The sequence below is a fragment of the Misgurnus anguillicaudatus genome, chromosome 13 (assembly GCF_027580225.2).
Source record: "Misgurnus anguillicaudatus chromosome 13, ASM2758022v2, whole genome shotgun sequence".
Lineage (NCBI taxonomy): Eukaryota > Metazoa > Chordata > Actinopteri > Cypriniformes > Cobitidae > Misgurnus > Misgurnus anguillicaudatus.
Window position 1 is genome coordinate 14375657 of NC_073349.2, and position 23382 is coordinate 14399038.

Genomic DNA, 23382 nt, shown 5'->3' on the forward strand with positions numbered 1-23382 from the left:
GAAGCTGACAGAAGGTTGAAAGTTGCCATTTTCTAGGCAGATGTGTCTAGGAACTATTCTCTCATTCTGTCGTAATAATTAAGGACTTTACTGCCGTACCATGGCTGCAGGAGGCGCAATGATATGACGCAGTGCCCGAAAATAGTCCCCTGCTATTGAAAGTTACTAAGGGGACTATTTTCGGGCACTGCGTAAAATCATTGCACCTCCTGCAGCCATGTTACGGTATAGTTCCTAGCCATATTGGCCTTGAGGATCGCAGCTTTGGATTTTCTGGCGGTTTTAGTGCACGGTGTGGCTACAGAGGAGTCAAGTTTGGAAGGGGAAGTATCGGAACTCTTTGGTTATTTTTTAGCCCGATGCTGATCAGATTAAATGGATTAAGCTAAGCTATGCTAAAAGTGCTAGCGCCAGACCTGGAGATTAGCTGAAGGGATTCCAAAATGGTAAAAATCAAGTGTTTAACTCTAGAGGAGCTGAAGGGTGAGCCTATTTTCAGGGAAGTGAGGTGTCCCTTTGAGAAAAAACTGCCAATGATGTTTCCCTGGCTGGTTTTTATGGCAATCTATATTTCTGCTATTATCGACTAGGTGGCGCTCTTACACCCAACTTATAAAACACTTAAGCACCCACTGATTCAAAAACAGTAAAATCTCTATGTATTTTGATCATCGCTTCGAATCTGATCGCTAACAAAAATCCTTTACAAAAATGCATTTATATCAGCCTTTTGCTCAAAATTTGGTATTTTTAAAGAAACCTACCCATATTTTAGAGGTGATAAAAACAGAACAAATAAAGATGGATGAAACTTTTCAATGTATTTTATTCGTTTGAAAGCAGAGTGTCTGTTCTTTTTTGATTTGATATATTGTATGCTGATATATTTACAAAGGAACATTTTCTGAAAGGTATTAAATTTTTGTGAAAATCATAAAACTGCTGGCACTGGCTGGCAACTACTTTAAATGCTGGCAGGGAAAGAGTTAACTTCATGTTGCATTTTTTTATGTAACAAGAGCATCATTATTAAAGTCCTTTGACATTCTGTTTGTCCATTAAGGTTGTATTTATTGAAGGGATTAACAATTGTTTCCAATGTTAGGAATTAAAATGAGCAGATGTCATGCTGTTTAACAAAGGCTTGACATCAGTGCTACGTTAAATGGGTGTTACTTTGTTTTGTTATTATTGTTTTCTGCATAACTGACATTTGCCCTAATGATATGGTAATAGCATTATGTTTTTACATTTTGGAACAGAAAACTGTCATGACTTGAATAGCTGTCATTCATCTTTATGTTATTCGTTTTGTACAGATACATTATTATGAAATTAAATAAAGTAAAACTAAAAGTAGGCGTGAGCAGGGCACAACCCAACACTGGGGTAATTTTAACATCATTCTTTTACATTACAAAGGATCAACTGTTTTGTGCTTATTTTGAGGACATGAAAGTACCTTTTGGTCATATTTTTGTATTTATTTCTAAATTAGACGTATATGTCTCCAAATGCAACATTAGTAGTTTAATCACTTCAAAAACAATGCACTATTTGGAAGCAACAAATTTCATACATCAAAATGTTAACTGTATTTACAATATCAGAACAATCCACATTAATATCACAGATTTTGAAATATTAGTGGATATACACATGTATATTACTGTTAAAGTAGCTCTCACAAAGTAATTGCTGATAAGTTACTGATATAATATTTAATACAACAGTATTTTAAAATGTTGTATATGATGCACAGTATAACATAAATTGTTATTTGCATCCATAATTCACTACTAAATCATAAAAAACGCTGGCGCTAGTTGGCAACTTTTTTAAAATGCTGGCAGGGAAAGAGTTAACTTCATGCTGCATCTTTTAAGAGCAGCATTATTAAAGTCCTTTGACATTCTGTTTGTCCATTAAGGTTGCATTTATTGAAGGGATTAACAATTGTTCACTACTAATTCACTACTAAATCATATTTAGGGATATAAAGGGGGCACGTCGGTATCATAAATATAGCAATATTTTATTTGAATTGTGTGTATTTTTAACAAAGACTTGAGCTTTGTAGTCCAAACCATTACAACATTTAGAAACTATTTAGTACTAACAAATACAGTGAGTAGTGTAAAAATAGTCCTGTATAGAATGAATTTTATTAACAATGGCCATTCATCATCATTCATTGACAACCAATCAAATAATGCACATTGCGTGTCTGCAGGTGTTTGCTAACTACTAAAGTGCGTCAAACAAGCACAGAACAGAGTAGCACAGAAGCGCATTATTATTTGTTAAATAATAAGCATCATTTCAAAATCTTGAATTAAGGGCCCCTAACATGCAATGCCCATATATACTTCTATATGTCACCCTTCCCCACACACTTAACATATAAATCAATTAATTATAAAAGAGGGATAGATATCTATTATTGATAGATGTACAAACAAAATCCACCTCCACTTCATGAATAGAATAGAATAGTCAGTGGTGGCTCGTGACTTCTCTTCCAAGGGGCGCAAATTCAAAATATACGTTCGGAGTGTAATGTATGTTGCTCGTGTTTCAAAATATATGTTTGTTGCGTCATGTGAACCATGTGCATCACGTGTTTTGTTAAAATAAGTGCCTGCTGCACACGCGTCAAAACCGTTTATGATAAGAGAGACGCTCACGGTCACAAAATACACGCAAGACACTATCTTAAAGGATTAGTCCATTTTCTTAAAAAAATCTTGATAATTTACTCACCACCATATCATCCAAAATGTTGATGTCTTTCTTTGTTCAGTCGAGAAGAAATTATGTTTTTTGAGGAAAACATTCTAGGATTTTTCTCATTTTAATGGACTTTAATGGACACCAACACGTAACAGTTTTAATGCAGTTTAAAATTGCAGTCTAAACGATCCCAAACGAAACGAGGCATAAGGGTCTTATGTAGCAAACGATTGTCATTTTTGACAATAAAAATAAAAATATGCACTTTTAAACCACAACTTCTTGTCTATCTCCGGTCATGTGATGCGCCAACGCGACCTCACCTAATACGTCATCACGTCAAGAGGTCACGGAGGACTTACACGAAACTACGCCCCAGCGTTTACAAGTGTGGAGAAAGAGGACCGTTCCGACGTTGTCGAATGATACTGATTAATGTCTTTGTGTCAGATTATTGTTTAAAATGGTCAGCAAATGTGCGTTTCATATATGTAACACGTGACCTTTCCACGTCATTACGCAATTACGTGAGGTCGCGCTGGCGCATCACAGGACCGGAGATAGACGAGAAGTTGTAGTTTACAATCGTTTCGCTAGAAAAGACCCTTATGCATCGTTTGGGACTGTTAAGAGTCCTTTGAAACTGCAATTTTAAACTACATTAAAACTGTTACGTTTTGGTGTCCATTAAAGTCCATTAAAATGTGAAAAATCCTGGAATGTTTTCTTCAAAAAACATAACTTCTTCTCGACTGAACAAAGAAAGGCATCAACATTTTAGATGACATGGTGGTAAGTAAATTATCTGGTTTTTTTTTAGGAAAATGGACTAATCCTTTATCAGTAAACTCTGATTACGCATGAGATTATGCAAGTATTTGGCAACTGCGAGCGTCTCTTTTATCATAAACCCTTTAGACGTGTCTGCAGCAGGCACTTATTTTGACAAGACATGTGACGCACACACTGGCCGCCACTGAGAGTAGTATTGAAACATTTCTGTTAAAATAGAAAAGTGTTACAACAAACTCTCTTGTCTGTTACAATTAACCCCACATATGGGGTAAGTTGTAGCATTTGCACCAGTGGTGGCTCGTGACTGCTCTTCTGAGGGGCGCAAATTCAAAATAAGTGTCATGTGTGTTGCTTGCCCTTCCAAAATATGTGTTTGTTGCGTCATGTGAACCATGTGCATCATGTGTTTTGTCAAAATAAGTGCCTTCTGCATACGCGTCAAAACTGTTTATGATAAAAGAGACGCTCACGTTCACATAATACACGCAAGACACTTAACAGTAAACTCATTACGCATGAGATTACGTATGCGAGTATCTGGCAAACGCAAGCATCTCTTTTATTTTTAGCAAGCATCTCTCTGCAATAGTGAATGTTTATTTTTTGGCTCCAGGCTCAGTTCTTCACAGTATTTTCTACCAAAGAAGGAAGAGTACAGAACTGGTAAAGTAAGATTCCTGTTAAATAATGATCATTTAAGCGCTTGACAAAAATCCCAAGACTCTCAAGTCTTTTCTAGTGATCTGATTTATGGAACACAGACTTTTTTTTTAAACTGGTATGAAATACAATAGACCAGTCCATTAGTCTGGTCAGGTGTGTGCATTGTCCAGAGGAAAGTAACATAGAGACCAAACCACTATCATATCTTATGAGGAAATCTCATTTTCCCCCTTGTCTCAGTTTATCTGCTCACAAATCAAAAACTGCCGCAAGCTGTCCTTGTTTGGTATCTCCTACCTTGTCATGTGGGCGAGTTTACATAAAGGTAGTTTTAAGGATATATATACAGGAAGAGAACGAGCTTGTAATGCACAGGCACGTATAGTCTGCACGTGTAACAACAAATAGCTGACAGTGTGCTGACAGGCTTTAGTCTCGAAGCTTTCGGCTGTACCGGTGTGTTTTTGGATTTATCCGAAAAAATCAGACTGCAGTGTGGCGCCATTTTCATCTGTTTTAAAGGTATGTAGTTATGAATTGCATGGTCTACAATGTTTGTTATTGGGTTAAAATACATATAGATAATTGCTTATTATTAAGGATATAAATAAAGAATGTTTTATAATTGCTTTTATAAAGGCACTTTATTTAATAGTATGAGCATAATTACAGCGCACTTACCCAACAAAATATTACTTGTAACTACATGTTTGGATTAATATGGATTAGGTTTAGGGTTAGGTTCAGGGCTTGTATCTGGTAATTACTAAATTACCCAGTAAGTAAAAGCTATCTGTACCTTACATGATGTCACTTCAAAACAAAGCATCTTTCACATCCACTATTAAAACTTTACAATAATTTGCCACCCTATTTTTCACTTCTGTGTATTGTATGATTGTATCTTTTTCTCTTTTCTCATGCTTTTACTTCTCTAGATTACTTCTGAAACTCATTTTTACAGTTCTTCATGTATAACAGGCTATTGTTTGTTGTTCCTCATTTATGATTTGCTTAGGATGAAAGCATCTGCTAAAGGACTAATTGTAAATGTTCAGATTTGGTTGTTCCATTTGAATGCTGTCTAATGAAGCACACCGTGTAACTCATGACTCACGAGCAGATACTGAACCAATCTGTAACTTGTGTAAATCAGATACAAATGTATAGTATAACTTATTTTAGATGATGTCATGGTAAATTGTTGGAGAATAACATTTTAAGAAGGAAGTTTTGTTCATTTTGCCACCCGCAGCTGGAAGCAGCTTCCAGATAAGATCGGATGCGCTTCAATAGTAACACTTTGAAAAACAAACATTTTTCTAGCTGTACATTTACTAACTGAGGACTGTGCTGTCTCACACATACTGCACTTTTATGTCAGTCTTTTTATTTCTTTTTATGTGCATTTATAATTTTTTTCCATTTTATTTCCTTTCATTTTAAAGTTTTAGGCACTGTAAAAAGTGAAACGTTGGATCAAACGTTGGCAACACTTAAAAAATAAAAAATGTAAATGTTACTTTAGGTGAAAGATTTAAGTTTAAGTGTTACCAAGTGAAGTAATGTTTTAAGTGTATCTGACTTTTTACTTCTTGCAGTGTATCTAACTTCTCTAAATAGCACTTGGTGAATTACATTAATTACTACATTAATTACATGTATGAAATCTGCTATAAAACTTTTCTTTCCTTGATATTGTAAACACAATGTTACAAGAAAAAATGTGATATCACAGTAATAATAATAGGCTACCAAGTTATTTGCTTTATTATTGGAAATGGGTGCAGAGCAGTGTTCAATAAGCATTAAGGCATCCCTATAAAGCACAAAAATATAAATTGGGGGGGTCACCTGGTTTTTATTAAAAATAAAATTTAAACACAAAGCATTAGGGGAAAGCAGGGGCATTATCATAAAAAACTTAATTTTAAAAGATAATGTTATAGACAGAGATATATTTTTGCTGGTCAATAACTCACAAGTGTGGTCTATCAATACCAGGTTGAATTTTGTAAAAATTTAAAACATCTTAAGTATAATTTCACTTTAAACATAAGTAGTGAATTGTTACTTTCAACCCCACCTGCAGGGACGAAAGTAACACACAGGTGGATCAAATGTAATACAACAAAACAAGATTTTTTGTGTTACACGTGTTTTTATTAAATATACATGACTATGACCTTGTTAATATGTAACTGCAAACATATTTTTTAATTTATCTTTGTAAAAAAATATGAAATTACATTTTCATTTAAAATTTCAGTTTTATCAAATTTTTCAAAAGCAACCAACAGTACAAACTTCAATTGTTGAAAATAAACTTTTTTAACAGTTTGAACACTACGTAAATTAAATTAAATCAGATTAGAATAATATACATTTTCAACGTATACAACAGTATTAGCAGCAGGACAAAAGTAACAAGTGTTACTTTCAACCCGACAGGATCTCCTCACATTTAAACCAGATTTACTTTTATTTTGAAAAACTCAGAAAAGTCAAACTTCAGGATGTGTTAGAGCACTAAATAACCTTTAGATTGATCAATACTTTAACACATGAAACCAGAAACACAACGGGTTATAAGAACAAAATTACCGCTTTTTAGGTACCGCTTTGTGACAACTTTTGTACATTCTTGTATGATATGACTTAATTTGTGTTACTTTTACTTAATTCTTAGAATAATTTAATTTAATTTAATTTAATTTAATTTAATTTAATTTAATTTAATTTAATTTAATTTAATTTAATTTAATTTAATTTAATTTAATTTAATTTAATTTAATTTAATTTAACTGTAATCTTATAATTCTACAACTGTTTTGAGTTTATACTCAAATTATGAATACTTTGATCTCATAATTAACATCTTTTTATTTAAAAAAATGTATGACTTCTCGTACTTGATGCAGAAAACAGCATACATCACTCTTACTAGTATTTTTTAAGGAAAGCTGTGGTGAAATCCAAATGATTGCATTAGTTACACCAGATTGACTGTGTCATTTTTAAATCGGTTCGATCATCAACTGCGTGACAGGAAACTGAACTTGTTTATGACCTTTAGAGATTTATTTAAATGGATTTGAGTCCCTCAATTATGTTACTGAAAAATCCCCTAAACTAAAGCCTACAGCTATTGTGCAACGTTTGCTTACCAAACATGTAATTTGTGACATTATCTGAAGTGGATGACGTCACAACAGCTATATTTGGGCATTTTGGTTCATTTGCATTTTGGTTAATCATTGGTGTCATCCAGGGGGTGTGTGTTGTCTGTGTTGGGAAATAAGAGGAAAAATATAACCAATGTCACTTTCTTTCTTAGAGCATTAGCAAGCAATCTCGTGCCTGACACAACCACAACCATATGATGGCTAAATTCATTTGTTTAGCTGGTGAGTATTTTTTACTTGGTGATGTATTTACTTTTTGGAGTTTGATAGTGTTTAATTTTAGTGTTTAACATTTCCCATCTTTTCAGGGTTTTGTTTGGCATTTTGTCATTTTGGTAAGTTTTTTCCTCAAGTAAAATTTGATGTTAATTTTAATAAATTCACATTGTTTTAAATTCCTTTTTGTCATTCCAGCATTGGGTTCTGATCTCGCATGCTACTTTACAAACTGGTCCCAGTACAGGCCTGACGTTGGCAAGTACTTGCCTTCAAACATAGACCCACAGTTATGCACCCATTTGATTTACGCATTTTCAGTAATTAATCAGGCAAATCAGCTGACCACCTATGAATGGAACGATGAAACTCTCTACCAATCTTTCAACGGATTGAAGCAAACGTAAGTGTTATCAAATTATATAAAGTATATAGCAAAGTGATTATTTGCCATTTCAAAAGGCACGTTTGAATAATGAGATAAATATTTGACAGAAATCCTGGTTTGAAAACACTTTTGGCTGTGGGAGGCTGGAACTTTGGCATAACTCAGTAAGTGTCCTGCTTCAATACTGCAACATTGAATGGTTTTCATCAAACTGAACTGGATTTATTCTTGCCATTATTTCAGGTTCAGTGCCATGGTGTCAACCCCACAAAACAGGCAGACGTTTATTCAGTCCACCATCAGTTTTTTGAGGCAACATGGTTTTGATGGTTTGGATCTGGACTGGGAATATCCTGGTTCCCGTGGAAGTCCACCAGAAGACAAGCAAAGGTTCACATTGCTCTGCAAGGTACTTTAGCATTTACTCTTTGAAATAATCAAAACACCACATTGTCTGGGACACAAATACATAAAAATGATTTTAAAAGTGTAAAAAACTAGAAATAGAACGCAATTATTATTATGAATGGGAGAATATAGGGTATGCATTGACATCACTTCCACGTGACCACCCCCGAACTTGAACTGTTGAGTGGCAAAGGTTCAACAAAATGGCTGGTTTTCATAGCGGGTGCTGCGAAAATGCCAGTAAAACTGCCTATTATCAGCTTAAATTGAATTTAGTTGGACTTCATAGCAGAGGTGAACAATACTTAGTTACATTAGTTTCATTTCCCAAGCATCTGTGCTTTATTACAGTGTTTGTCTTGGTAAAAAAATTAACTTCACTACAAGCAGAATCATACTGTGTATTCTTTAATATTGCATATTAAAATTGATTTAATACCTAATTACATTAAAATTGTGTACTTTTACTTGAGCAAAAGTATGTTAATGTACTTAAATATTAAATGTAAAACAAAAACGTGTATTTATGAAATGTAATATAGTAAAATATGCTTTGGAATGTATGTTTTCCCAAGAAAACACGGATAAAACACAAATACTTGAAAAAATACTTTTAAGTAGAAAGTAAAACCTCTGTTTTAGTGACCCTAGCAACTTATCAACCCACCTGTGGTCTGTGGACGTTGGCATGAACGATCAATTTACTTCTCCTTTCAGTGTTTTTTGGCAGTCTGTAAAACAATAGCTCCAAATTCTTGTTAATCTGTTAGTACAGTCTATCGCACAACAGATTTTTCCAATTTACATGCGTTTTCACAATGTTTTCGCCGATTTTACACTGTACATAAATGCTCTGTCTTTTGCCACTCAGTGGGCGTAACAGCAGTCACTTTTGCCAACGGTGACGTCACGTGCATACCCTTAGCCCCAATCATCAATTGTTCGTCAAGAGTGACGATTCTCAGGGGTAGGGGCTATGTACGGAGTGTTGTCAGGTCTCACCAGCTTTTGTAGCCTATATGCGTAGTATATGAAAATGCACCCTGGAATTTTTTTTATTTTTTATTGCAAAGTTAGAGGTTTAAATTAACACTTTTTAACTGTATTATAACTGTGAACTTAACAGGAGCTCCTGGAAGCTTATGAGGCAGAGAGTCAAACTACTGGAAAGCCCAGACTCATGCTCTCTGCTGCAGTGGCTGGTGGGAAAGCGTCTATTGATGCTGGTTATGAAATTGCAGAAATTTCCAAGTATGTCTTTTGTGTTGTTTATTAGATAGATAGAGAGTTTTATTCACTTTGAATCCTGAGTATCTACCTGTTAAAGCAGTGTTTCCCAACCCTGGTCCTCGGGCACCCCCTCCCAGAAAGTTTTAGATGTCTCCTTATTTAAAACACCTGATTTGACTCATCAGCCTCCTTCTAAAATGGTAAACATGTCTCCCTAACAAGCTGATGATTTAAATCAGGTGTGTTAAATAAGGAGACATCTAAAACTTTCTGGGAGGGGGTGCCCGAGGACCAGGGTTGGGAAACACTGTGTTAATGCATGTGAAAATGATACCATAAACTTGTGGTTGATCATGGTAATGCAGGTATTTGGACTTCATCAGTGTCATGACTTACGACTTCCACGGCTCATGGGAGAGTGTCACCGGACACAACAGTCCTTTGTATCGTGGGTCTAAAGACACAGGGGACAACATCTACTTTAATACCGTAAGAATACTTTACAATGTTCTTAATTTAAAGGTCACATGTTATGCCAATTTTTACAAGATGTAATATAAGTCTCAGGTGTGCCTTAAATCTGTCTGTGAAGTTTCAGCTTAAAATACCCCACGGATCATTTGTTATAGCATGTACACAAAGCCCCTATTTTGGTGAGGTTTAAATGCAAATGAGCTGCTGCTCCTCACTCCCTTATTAACAGACAATAAGGCGCTTTCAGTTAAAAACAGATCTGATTCCTGTGAATATAGTCTGAGACAATAGTATATTTAGCTGCATTAGCGCGACAATGTGCTAACAGACACATTTAGAAAAGCTTTTGGGTAAAACGAACCAGTTAGTCAGTGGCCGTGGGCGGGGCTTTGTTTGTTTGATGTCGCATTTACAAACAAATCAAAACAGCATGCTTTGGTTTAATAGGGAATAAAAAAGAAGGAGGGTGGATTTTTGAATTGTAGGGTTGTGTTCACTGCCAACAAACATTTATGTCCAAACACCTTAAGTGGATTTTGCGTAAAAGGTGCCCTAAGTCAAAATGTAAAAAATATACCAGCACAATCTCACAGTAATTGTATTTTACAAGGTGGATACCTAGCAACCAATCTCATCTGTACATTTAAGTACGATCTGGTATTGCCCCAATGATGTTAAGAGAATGAGCTTCCTTATTGTTTATTGTTTTATAGAAATTCATATAATTCACCACCTTGTAAGGTAGAATCACATTTCTTAGAGATCAGGCTGGACATACAAATATGAAATGTTATTGACGCAGTGAAGCATCAGAAAAACTAAATATCTCGCAATGTCAACGCAGGATTTTGCAATGACATACTGGAGAGATCAGGGCGCTCCCGTGGAGAAGCTGAGGATGGGGTTTGCAACATATGGACGAACGTTTCGTCTGTCGTCCACGGCTAGTGGAGTGGGAGACCCAGCGGGTGGTCCGGCTTCAGCTGGAACGTACACCAGAGAGGCCGGATTCTGGTCCTATTTCGAGGTCTTGTCTATAAACTCATATATAACGCATTATATTCTTGTATGAAGTATTTTATACATGCAGCCTAATTGCAATATAATCATTTGCTTATTTCCCATCAGGTCTGCACTTTCCTTCAAGGTGCCTCTTTGCAACTCATCGATGACCAAAAAGTTCCATATGCAACCAAAGAACAAGAATGGGTGGGGTTTGACAACAAGGACAGCTTTGAGACGAAGGTAATTGTGAAAATGAGGTTAGCCTACAGCCGGGATTATAAACCCTGACCTCTTCTACTGCATACTTTGGTTACCACCCTGCTCCAACACACCTGCCTACAATTTTTAGATAGCCCTGAGCAACTTGATAAGCTGGTTTAGGTGTGTTTGAAAAGGGTTGGAGCTGAAATCTGCAGGACAGTAGCCATCCAAAAAAAGGGTCGAGACCTCTGGCCTACACACTGCACTACATTGGATGTCTGTCAAACAATATTAAGGTACTAATAAATGTAATCTGGTTCTGCTTCAGGTGCGCTACCTCAAGGACAATAAGTTTGGAGGAGCCGTTGTCTGGGCTCTGGATCTCGATGACTTTTCAGGACAGTTCTGCGGGCAGGGCAATAACCCTCTCATCGGTCACCTGCATCAACTTCTTAACATTGGTAAACTGATAAATAATGAATATTAAAAGAATAGTTTACACAAATATGAAAATTATCTTATAATTGACCCTAATGCCATTTTTCCCCCTTCACAACTTCCTATAATTGGGTTAAATTTAAATGCCATTATTTCATCTTCTAATATGGGATAATCTATAAAAAGCAAATCCATTCATCATTAAAGTAATCCAAATGCCAAATATAAAAGGTTTGTGAAAGACAATTATAATATTTTTAAGCTTTTTAGTGAAACTGAAAATAAAGCAAACAGTTAATTATGGTGGCATGACAGCTTTAAATCTCATACACTGTAAAAATTAAGTTTAACCAACTTGAATTTAAAATTAATTTCCACTTTTCACTTTGCTATAAATTATAAAAAATAAAGTTGTAATAACTAAAGCCAATTCAACTTAATATGTTTAATTTATACCAACTTCGTTCTCACTAGTTGAGAGGAACTTTTTTACAGTGTACAGGTTCATGAGAGAATATACTTTAATATAAACTGTATTATGCATTAATATAATTAAATATTTGGTTGAACTATTCCTTAAAAGATTGACAGCCTTTATACATACAAAGATGGTATGAACCTATGAAAGGAGCACATTTCCGCCACATAAGAAAAATCATGTTCTGGTAAAAGTTGAAATTATGACTTTTAACGTCAAAATAATGAGATAAGAACTCAAAATTATGACCAGAAGTGGACACTACTTAGGTATTTAGTTACATTTTTCAAGCATCTGTGCTTTATCGGAGTGTTCGTCTTGGGAAAAAATTTACTTTACTAAAAAATGTTCACTACATTCTAAAGCATAGAATCATACTGTGTATTCCTTTAATATTGCATATGATTTAATACCTAATTATATAAAAATTGTGTACTTTTAATTTTCTTGCGTAAAGTACGAAAGTACTTTTTACTTAAGTAAAAAATTACTAAATGTTTAATGTACTTAAATATTAATTATAAACCAAAGACTTGAAATTATGAAATGTAGTGGAGTAAAAATTATGATAATATGCTTTGAAACGTATGTTTTTCAAAGAAAAACACTGATAAAATACAAATATTTAAAAATTTACTTTCATGTAGATACTTTTCACTTTTATATGACTTTTATATACCTTTTTATATCAATCATAATTTCTTTAAAAGTCATAATTTCGACTTTTACCAGAACATGTTTTTTTTTCCTTATGGCGGAAATGGGCTTCCATATAAACCAAATGAATGATGCAAAAAAATTAAATAAAGTATAACATCGCTTAAATTCTTCTCCAGAATTCTCTCCAAATGCAACCCATCAGGCTGGTGGGACAACGAAAACACCTTATGCCCTGCCAACAAATACAAGACCTAATGAACAGCCAGTAAAAACAACACTTCCTCATGGTCAGCCAACAAATATGCCTACAACAAGACCTTATGTTTTGCCAACAGGTACAGCTGGAGGAAGATATTGTGTAGGCCAACCAGATGGTATTTATTCTAACCCAGATGACGTGGCATCCTTTATTCAGTGTGCCAATGAAAGAACATTTGTTCAGAAATGTCCTGCAAGAACTATCTTTAATACTGCCTGTTTGTGCTGTGACTGGCCTCCTGCGCTTTCTAATGTGGCTGTGAATGTGGAGTGACAGGCCCATGTAATCTAATGTGTAGTACTGTAACACTCCTGTAGGAGAAATGTGTGCAATGTTATTGGTCCAGTGCATCTGGTAACAGTCACACAAACGTGTGCTTTTGATATTAAAATACTTTCTTTAAATTGGGATGGGGAAACCACATACTTTTATGTATTGTGTTGTAATACTTCTTTATACTAATATTATGCTACACCGTCTAAAATTGTATGATTATACTAACCTGAATAAAAAAAGGCTAATTAGTTTGCAAGATTGTTGTACAGGTTTATGATTTCACATATAGCAGGACTGGATGCCGCTTAAATTTACACAGTGCACCATTAACTATTAAACTGAGCTAAAATTATTGTAAAATGAATGTATACAATGTTAGCTACAGTGCAAGTCCCTGAATTCCCGCCTGGCTGCCAAACCTCTCCACACAGTTGTGATCTATCCTCGTCGTCTCCCCTCATCTTTAGCAAACCCAAACATTTTATTTTCGACAAATTATTTAATTCAGAGATCAGTTTAGCCAGTAGCCAGACTGATAAGTGAATACAGACCGGAAGTTCATTTTGGATTAGGCCTGTGCGTAAAACATCTATATATCGTATCTAAAATATACAGTACTGTGCAAAAGTCTTAAGCCACCATGCCAGAATTAGATTTGTTGTTTTTGCAATGTTATAGTGATCATATATAATTGTTTCCTCAGTCTCTTTAATAGAATACATCCAGAAAATACAGGAAATGTGTATATAGTATTAAAATCTATATAAACATGTAAACTGATGTGTGTTTTTAGGATAAACTTCCACTAGAGCAATAGCAGGAAATTGCAGGATCTCTGAAACCTAAATAAAAATAAATCCAAGAGAGGTCACACTAAACACTGGCGATGGCTAAAGACATTTAGTTCTGAAAATGTAAGTTTTTATTTTTTGTACATATTTCCTGTATTTTCTGTTTGTATCTTAATAAAACAGATTGAAAAATAAATATGGATGGACATTAAAGCTTCTAAAACAACAAGTCTGGTGGTGGTGGCCTAAGCCTTTTGCACAGTACTGTATAAGAGATCAATTCCTCTGAATCAGTAAAAATACTACATATGTTTGTGTTTTTTAATTATTTATTATCCATCATGAAATGTTGAGATAATCAAAACAATACATTAAAAAAATTACAGTACAGATCAGTGCAAAACAGAATCAAGAATTCAAGGTAACGTCCAAAAATCAAAAGCACTCTTTGTTTAGCTCAGTACAGATCTCTAACAGCAAACTTTATGTAACTGATCTCCAAAAGCAACTTTGGGTTTATTGACCCACACTTTAAACCTTTCACCAGACTAAAACTTTTTACCTTCCTTTAAGGGTGAAATAAAGCACTTCAGTCTTTTTCGGCAGATGATTATTAGACAGACTGAATCTAAAAAGAACCTGTTGGCCCATATTTGAAAAAAAAAACCCCATACAAATGCAAAACACATTTGTGAATAACTAGGAAGTGCTCAGGGTATGTCTGAAACAAAGGGTTTATCCAAACCGGTAACACGGCATATCTGCACCTCGTAAACAAGCATGTAGGATCCAAACAATGCAAACTGGTAGGATGTTTTTTCAAACTGTATTCGTGTATCCCTAAAATACCAAACACTGGCTGTGATTCCCTACAGTAAGTGTGTGAGGAACTGTATTGGTGATCAGTCACTTTAAAGGAGTTTTTATATTTCAGCCAATAAAGTTACTCATAGCAATCATTAATATTTTCAGTGCAATGCCTTGTTCATGATATCACTCCATTAAGAGTTCAGGTTAATGAATTGTTAGAAATGATGCCCTTTGTTTTCCTATCACTACAATCTATCTACTAGGGCTGGGTATCGATTCAGATGTTCCGGATTGATTCGATTTTGATTCATAAGCTATCGGATCGATTCGATTTCGATTCTCGGTTTGATTCAGATTCTCGGACCGATTTTTATAGTCGATTCAACTCAATGAATATAGATTTAATACAAATACTTATTTTTTGTTGGTAAGGTGGGTAATTAATAAAAAGAAATTAAAAATTACACTTTTTTATTTTAGGTACACTTGGGTACATTAAAACAGAACCCATCTCTAATTTTCAAATGCATACAATTATGTTAAATACAATGCAATTTTGATGCAAGATGAAAAATGTATGCTGAAAAAAATCAAAACAGCCGCAGTCCTTATTAAACAGGATCAGCTTATTTCATTAAAAAAATTTGATTCGTGGCCTTTGAGAATCGACCACGTAAAAAAATATTAATCGAAAAATCGATTTTTTCCCCAGCCATACTATCTATGTCACTAAAATGTATAGGGCCCCAAAACGCCTTTCTGTAGTGGTTCTACTTATGATTTTGTATACATTAAAATTTTACATTCATTAAAACAAATCTCCCTATGCTGAGTGTCAACCTTAATGTCTTGTATTGCCGAAAGTCCTACAGCTCATGCTGGCTGCTGTGAGGTGAAGGCAACGTCCTTACATCATTATTCTGGATGAGCTGGAAGTAAAACAGCACGAGCTCTTCATAGTTCTTGATGGAGATTCTCTCATTCACTCCATGAAATCTATTAGGGGGACATAAAGGTAAAGACATTTCACTGGGACAGCCATACAACAGCAATACTGCAGTACAAGCATGTGTCGTACCTCTGAGGATCACCTGGTTTAAACCACGATGGGGCAAAGCGATAAATGTCTCGAGCGATGTCCTTATAGTGACGACTGTCAGTATTGCCAACACAAATACCTGGGAGAGGAAGTCATTGAACAGCTAAGAGTGAATGATACCTCTTCATGAGTCGATTAAGTGTGTAAGAGGCACTCAAGTAGATATGAAGTACCCAATGCGGACTTACCAGGAGCCACACTGACGTGAGGAAACATGCCTTGCACAGTTTTCTTAATGATTTGGTAACCAAATGACCGTTCGTCATAGGAACTGATGGGCAATGGATCGAACCCGTTGACCAACTCTATCTTCACACGCTCATCTGATACAATTGACCCGATCAAGTCCATAACCTAAAAGAAAACAAAGTGGGGTATGATAATATGTAATACTCATTTAAATAGAAAGAGTTGGATTCTGAACATTTTCACTTTTGGTACTCATATCGTATATTGATTTTAGGTTGTTAGGTCTTTCACCTGAAACATGTACATAGCAAAAGTTAATAAATAAACTTTTAGAAGTGAAGCATGAACTCTGTGCTTTAGTTTAGGTTGAATGTGTCAACATTATTGCTGTGGTTACATCATGACCCCTCACCTCCTGCAACGTTTGGGCCGAGTGGATTCGCAGATTGACGAAAGCTTCCGCGTGCGGCGGTAAGACATTAACCTGTCAAGAGACATCAGGAAAAACAACGTGACAAAGTCTGTAAAATCCAGGCTTAAACGGATACTCCAGCCAAGTATCAAAATTACCCCATGATTTACTCACCCTTAACCTGTTAATCCCACTTTTAGCACCAACCATGAAAATGACATGCCCACACTAAACTGTTTTGCTCCTAAACTATTTGACGTACAGGCATGATTGTGATATATTCTGAAAGGAGACACTTAATTTTCAGAATGTAAGATTTAAGATAAGTAAAAAAAAAAGTTATAAATGTTAAGGTACATTGGAATTTTTTTATTTAAAAAATATATAATAGAAGTCCAATAGCAGACTAGAAAATCAATTGTCTTAAAGCCACAAATCTAACCAAGTTATTTTTAAAATTTAAGATTTATATCACATTAAATGTTGCTTTTGTAAGATTTTATCTTTATCATGGCACATTTCCAAAAACGTCATTACTGGAAGCTAGTTATTATGGTTTATGAAGTTTAAAATATTTTTCTTACAATTTCGCATTGATTACCTACGGTAGACCTTTATTAACCCCTTGTAGCCGTGTGAATTACTTCTGTAAATGATGGATGCACTTTTTTGGGATTCAGTGCCAGAAGTTGTTCCCTGATCCCTGTTTTCTATCGTTAAAAAGCTTGGGAAATCAAGGACATTTACTAAAATAACTCCAAATGTGTTAGTCTGAAGATGATGGACATGTGTATCTCGGATTGCTTGATGGCGATTAAATTATGGGTTAATTTTGATATTTGGCTGGAGTTTTGCTTTAAATCTTACAATCTGATGAGATTTGGAACATCAACGTTTCATATTGATTTTAATCTCTTACTCAGTCAATATTAAAGATATCAAGATTATATTTTCACAGAATGTTCTTTATTAAACAAAAATGACTTTAGCTGACTGGGTCACAAATAATCTGATATTTGGTTATATGTACTACTATATCTATTACAAAAGTAGGTAACACTTAACTTAAAGAGGAGTTCATAAGACTGACATGACGCCTTCATAATCATGACATGAAGGCTGATTTGAACCAAAATAAGGAAGATTTTATGCACATATTTATGACAACTTTCATTAAAGGGTTCAGTTTAAAATCAACATTTTATAATCATTTTCTCATCCTCATGTTGTTCTAAACCTGTATGAATTTATTTTTTCTGATGAACACAAAAGATGATATTTTGAGAAATTATGATAAACACACAGCAGTAAGTGATCATAGACTTCCATAGTAGGAATAAAAAATATGAAGGAATTTAATGGGTACCATCAACTCTATGCTTACCATCATTTCTCAAAATATTTTCTTCATCATTTATTACAATACTTCCAAAATATTTTTTCCCTACTATGGAAGTCAATGGTCACTTACTGCTGTATGTTTACTATCATTTCTCAAATTCTAAATATATATTTTTGTGTTCATCAGAAAAAAAATCATGCAGGTTTAGAACAACATGAGGATGAGTAAATGATGACATGATTTTCATTTTTGGGTGAACTCTCTCTTAAAGTGTCATTTGCTCAATTATGTCATTTTTAACGCAAAGATGACATTGTTTGAAATGTCTTTGTTATGACAACTTGACATAAACCAATACATCATAACTTGTCATAAATCTGTCATAAACATGACATAACAGTCATTTAAATGTCAAATAATTTTGAATACCTTAACAAAATGCAACAGACATGTCAAAAGATTATACTTAACTTTATGTATGTGCACAATACATAAAAAACTGACAACTAACAGAACTTGTTCTTCCTCACAAAGAGGGTTCTGATATTTTCTGACATAGAAGAAAAAATAACAAAACGTTTAATTAAATTTAATGTAGTTAACTTTGCGGCAATATGGACCCAACGCTGCATGGCTTAACCCATTATTGTATTGTTTACATTTAATTTTGGGTGAATGGTCTCCAAATGCAATAAAATATAATTTTAACAATTTTAATTATTATTATTAATTTTATTTCTTGAATAGATGAAGGAAACTTAAAAAAAACATTATGAACTAAAGACTATTCATGATGCTGTTATAAAACGATTTGACAGAGTATTAACACTTAATGACGTTTTAATGACAAATTCAATTTGTATTACTGGTAAAAGTTGGTCAGTTGTGTTGTCTTGTTAATGTCAAGTTGTCGTGACAAGTTATGATGTATTGGTTAATGTGAAGTTTCCATAACAAAAACATCACAAACAACGTCACCTTTGCTTTAAAAATGACACAATTGAACAAACGACACTCAATGACAGCTGTCACAAAATCTCCTTCATGTTCACGACACGTGTCATGTCATAACCGTGAAGGTGCCATGCCAGTCCCATGAACACCCCCTCAAGTAAAGTGCTACCCAAAAGAAAAATGCATTTTCTATTTTATGCCCACCTTTACACCGGAGTTAAACATGGTTACGGCTGTTGTTGTCCTCACAAATGCGTTTGTATCAGGTTTTCGCTCCATTACTCTGCAGGTGTAAGAGCCACAGGTCTATGTGTTATTACATGAGATACTGCAGTGAGTTTAAACACAACAAATGTGAATTACCTGCTGATCAATGGAGAGAATAACCACAGATTAGACATGATGAATCTGAGAGGTAGGCCAAACTACAAAAGAAAGATTTATTAATCTTGCAGTATATGCAAAAAGCAACTCATTATTTTTGGTGGTGCTCGGTGAAATGTGTTTAAGGTTGTGACATTCTGTTAATCTTTTAAATATTAAGTTCGGATGGTTTTACCCGATGTGCCAGGTGTTCAAATGTGCCACGTTCAGGTCCATAACCAAACAGTCTTGGCATTGGATTATCCTCCAACCTGTGATATTATGAAAAATCGAATTCTTTACTAATGCTTCATATTTCACTTTTCAGTTATGTTCATAACATTAAAGTGTGTTAGGGTTTTCTTCTTGCCTTCTGACTGCTGAAGCCAATATGCCAATACTGGTTTCTCTTGGAGGCATTGATGAATGTCCTGGTGCAGTATTAACAGTCAGCTTTACTGTGGCCTGACCTTTTTCACTGACACCTATTCTGCAAAACACAAAGCAGGCTTCAAACACTCACTTATTCAATAATGAAATAACTATTTTAGGTGAACTGTTGAAAATAATATAGTCTCACAAAGCAACAGGTCCATCCAGACCGTTTATGATACCATCCAGCACTGCTAGACCTTCATCTAAAACGTACTGAAGCTTCACCCCACGACTCTTGAGAACCTTCACAATATTCACTGCACCCTGTAAGCCATTCACCTGTGAAAATATAGTTTTGGGCTACTTAATAATTTACCTATGGGTAGCAGGCCAATGGTTATGAAGGGTCAGTGGTCTTGAGACTGACCTCCTCATCGTGACCCAAACCAATGTAGAAGGTGCGTCGAGGAGTGTAACCTCGTTCCAGTAGATATTCCAACGCCTGAAGGATCCCCTTCAAGAGTAAATATCATTACAGTGAATAGCAGGTTAAACTGAACACATGCATTATTATGAAGCACTGCTGATTCATCATACTGTACCATCACAGACTGTTTATTGTCGATGGTCCCTCGTCCATAAATGAAGCCATTCATTTCTTTAGCAGAGAAAGGAGGAGCATCCCACCCGTCCGCCTCATCGGCGGGCACTACATCAATGTGTGCCAGCAACATGTAGGGCTCCAGATTGAGTTCAGTGCCTGACACTGTAAACAGGTGACTGTAGTTTGATATTGTCTCATGTTTGACCAGGCTGGATGAGAAGACCTTTGGGAAAGCTAACAAAGAAACACAGTTACTTTTCTAAATCTTTTCACCTATTTTTATACAAAAAAAAAAAAAACATGTTTATTAAGTATAAAAACAGTGATCTTGAACCTTTTTTGCATTAACAATTTATTAACTTATTCTGCTAAAAAACAATGCTCTTTCACCATTCAAGGGTTAGTACATAAAAAAACCTTAACAATTTGTCATAAATTAATAGTTTAAACTTTTTAAAAAAATGTTAAGTGGTTTAAAGGGCATAAAGGTGAGTAAATTACAAATTTTTAATTTTTGAGTAAACAAACCCCACCTAAACTGCTAATTGCTACCTTTAATTCAAGAAGAAAATAGCTGAAAGCAGCAATTACGGGGTAAAGCCAAGAAAGACACAAAAGGAAATAAACACTCTAAAAATGGCTTGGTTATTTTTGGTTATTGGACAGAAGAACACATGCTAGGTTAAAAATGTCCCATGCTGGGTTAAAAATGACCCAATGTTGGGTTGTTGTTATGCAACCATGGGGTATAATAACCAGGTGGGTTAAAACAATCCAGCATTGGGTCAATTTGAACCCAGTTGTGTGTTCTGTCCAATATTTACCCATTATGGGTCAAAAATAACCAATTTTTAGACTGAAGCTGAGTTTGGGTGAGCAGTTGAAAAACTTGTGAGTGGTGCTTGCCGTGGCAAAAGTTGGGTCTCAAAATTTAACAATATGATTAATAAGTCAAAAAAGATCCCAACCTCATGCATCTACAATGTTCTGATGCAGAGATATAGGTCTTGCTAAATGGTTGCTATGGTATTCTCATTGGTTTCTTATGAGTAAAATGGCCCCCAATTATTGATATACTCCAAACCACCAAGTAAAATGAGACCACCCCTGTGTCTCTATGATGTACTGACACCTAGAAATAAAATGCTAAATGGTTGCTAGGGAACTGTTTAGTTACTAGGGAGTGAATTGGCATTCACCAATGATTATACTCCAAGCCACGAAAGGAATCATCCATGATGACTCATGATTTTAGATCCAAGTTTGCAATAGATTTAAGCCAAAAAATATCACCAATTTTTCATGTCTCGAGACCACTAGTTGGCACTCTGACGAAACCTCGGGTCATGACTATGATGACACAAAACAAGTTTCATGACAATATACTCTAGTTTTGCGAAGATACAGCTGTATAACCATATGGCTTGATTGCCGTCAAAGGTTTCGTTCAATTATAAGGGCCTACTAGTGTCGCAGGAACAACTTCTAATTTGTGTGGCCTCAGACAGTACCCATACATCAGCGTGTCAAATCTGGTAAAATATCTCATTTCGTTGAGGTGTTATACACATTTAGAGCTAAAACACAAAACTTTTCAGTTTTGCAATATTCGGCCATTTCTAATGAAAATGTTGACGTTCGTCATTAGTAGTACATAGTCTAAAAGCTATACGTATATGTATAGGCTATCTGGAAAAAGTGGTTTTAAGTAGATCGGAAAAAGGCTTGCGTAGATATTTGCAATTGTTTTTTTTAAGAATCATTTTCCACCGCTGGACTAATCGTACACAAACACGGCAAAATCTGGTATGGATACTGCCGATATATCCCTCACTGTAAAGCCAGCTTGGCCAATCAGAAGCCGTTACAAAAAGCCATTGACTCATGAAAAAACGAACTTTTTATAAACCCACCCCAGATTGCACAGGAGATCTAGAATGCATCTGGTTTGTTAAAAGGTCTTAGAAACAGCTGTTTGTGTGTCTACATCTTGCAGAAATCTTATAATGACATCTTTTAGGAAATGTCTCAGTGACGTTTTGCAGATGAGCAAACAAGCAATATATCTTGCAGACGTAAATATTGACATTAAATAGACGTCTCCGAGATGTGTGTGTGTTATTTGTAGTAATAAATTCCGAGAAAACGCATTAAGTGTCTCCAGTTGCAAATTCCGGACAATAATTAGTATGTTTAAAACATAATGCAGCTTTAATCATGACAGGTACATCATCTCAAATGACTGATCACTGTAAAGGTCATGCTTTACAAGCATGCATTTCTCACCTCTCCTCATCAGCGCGTCAAACTCACGCAGCGCATTCGTGTTTATATTCGTCTCCGTAAATGCAACTGTGGGAATCTGAATAGCAGCTGTAAATAAAAAGAAGACAATAAAACAATTACACTTATTATTGATAGGTACAATAGCGGTCAACACGCGTTAACAACACATCCATGATCCATAAATGTTAACCGCGTTAGCGCTTTCACGTGATGCGAAGATTTTAAAGCACATTTGTCCGAGATGTTATCTAGACTTTAGCGTTTTAACGTTTTTGTTACCTTTGAAGTTGGCCAGCAGATCCTTTCTCTGTTGTGGAGTTAAACGAGGAGCAATTGTGTTTGTATTTTCCCATTTTCCTAAATGAAGTCCCGCACTGACATCAAATGTAAACGTCCTAACTGTGGCAACAAGAAACAACAGCGTAACCGATAAAATAAAGCTCAGCAATAATACTTTAAAAAGCGTGAATAATTTCCACTGAGTTTTATAGCCCGTCATGACTCAGGAAGTACAAACAGCAGTCATTTCATAATCCATGTTTGTTTAATGCTGCTCATTTGATGATGTTACATGATCGCCCTCTGCTGGTTTAAATAGATTGTACTTTTGTATTGTACATTAACAACACAATAAAGGCCTTTCAATTATTTTTGGATTGAGGAGGAAGCAGAGGCCCTTGGTACATATGGTATAAAATTGAGTATTTTACGTCTGAATTATAACATCAATATAGCACAATATGGGTTT

General features: G+C 35.1%; 2 protein-coding genes across 3 annotated transcripts; one reads left to right on the forward strand and one right to left on the reverse strand.

Moving 5' to 3' along the window:
• Positions 1-4583: 4583 nt before the first annotated feature.
• On the forward strand, positions 4584-13665 carry LOC129431244 (acidic mammalian chitinase). Its single transcript, XM_055189030.2, has 12 exons — positions 4584-4713; positions 7529-7598; positions 7685-7711; positions 7791-7995; positions 8088-8144; positions 8224-8389; positions 9515-9639; positions 9984-10107; positions 10937-11119; positions 11221-11337; positions 11627-11759; positions 13051-13665. Exons 2-12 carry the CDS (start codon positions 7571-7573, stop codon positions 13404-13406), a joined length of 1521 nt encoding a protein of 506 aa, XP_055045005.2. The 5' UTR covers positions 4584-4713; positions 7529-7570; the 3' UTR covers positions 13407-13665.
• Positions 13666-14497: 832 nt separating this feature from the next.
• On the reverse strand, positions 14498-23198 carry pm20d1.2 (peptidase M20 domain containing 1, tandem duplicate 2). Of its 2 annotated transcripts, XM_055188068.2 has the most exons (13): positions 22914-23197; positions 22635-22721; positions 20347-20582; positions 20172-20258; positions 19950-20083; positions 19740-19859; positions 19566-19641; positions 19370-19431; positions 19211-19289; positions 16711-16782; positions 16298-16463; positions 16089-16188; positions 14499-16006 (listed from the first exon to the last, which is right to left on the reverse strand). In XM_055188068.2, exons 1-13 carry the CDS (start codon positions 23131-23133, stop codon positions 15877-15879), a joined length of 1569 nt encoding a protein of 522 aa, XP_055044043.2. In that variant the 5' UTR covers positions 23134-23197; the 3' UTR covers positions 14499-15876. The 2 variants fall into 2 exon arrangements, with proteins under 2 accessions (XP_055044044.2, XP_055044043.2); XM_055188069.2 differs by lacking the exon at positions 16711-16782 and having other exon boundaries at positions 14498-16006; positions 22914-23198.
• Positions 23199-23382: the final 184 nt, after the last annotated feature.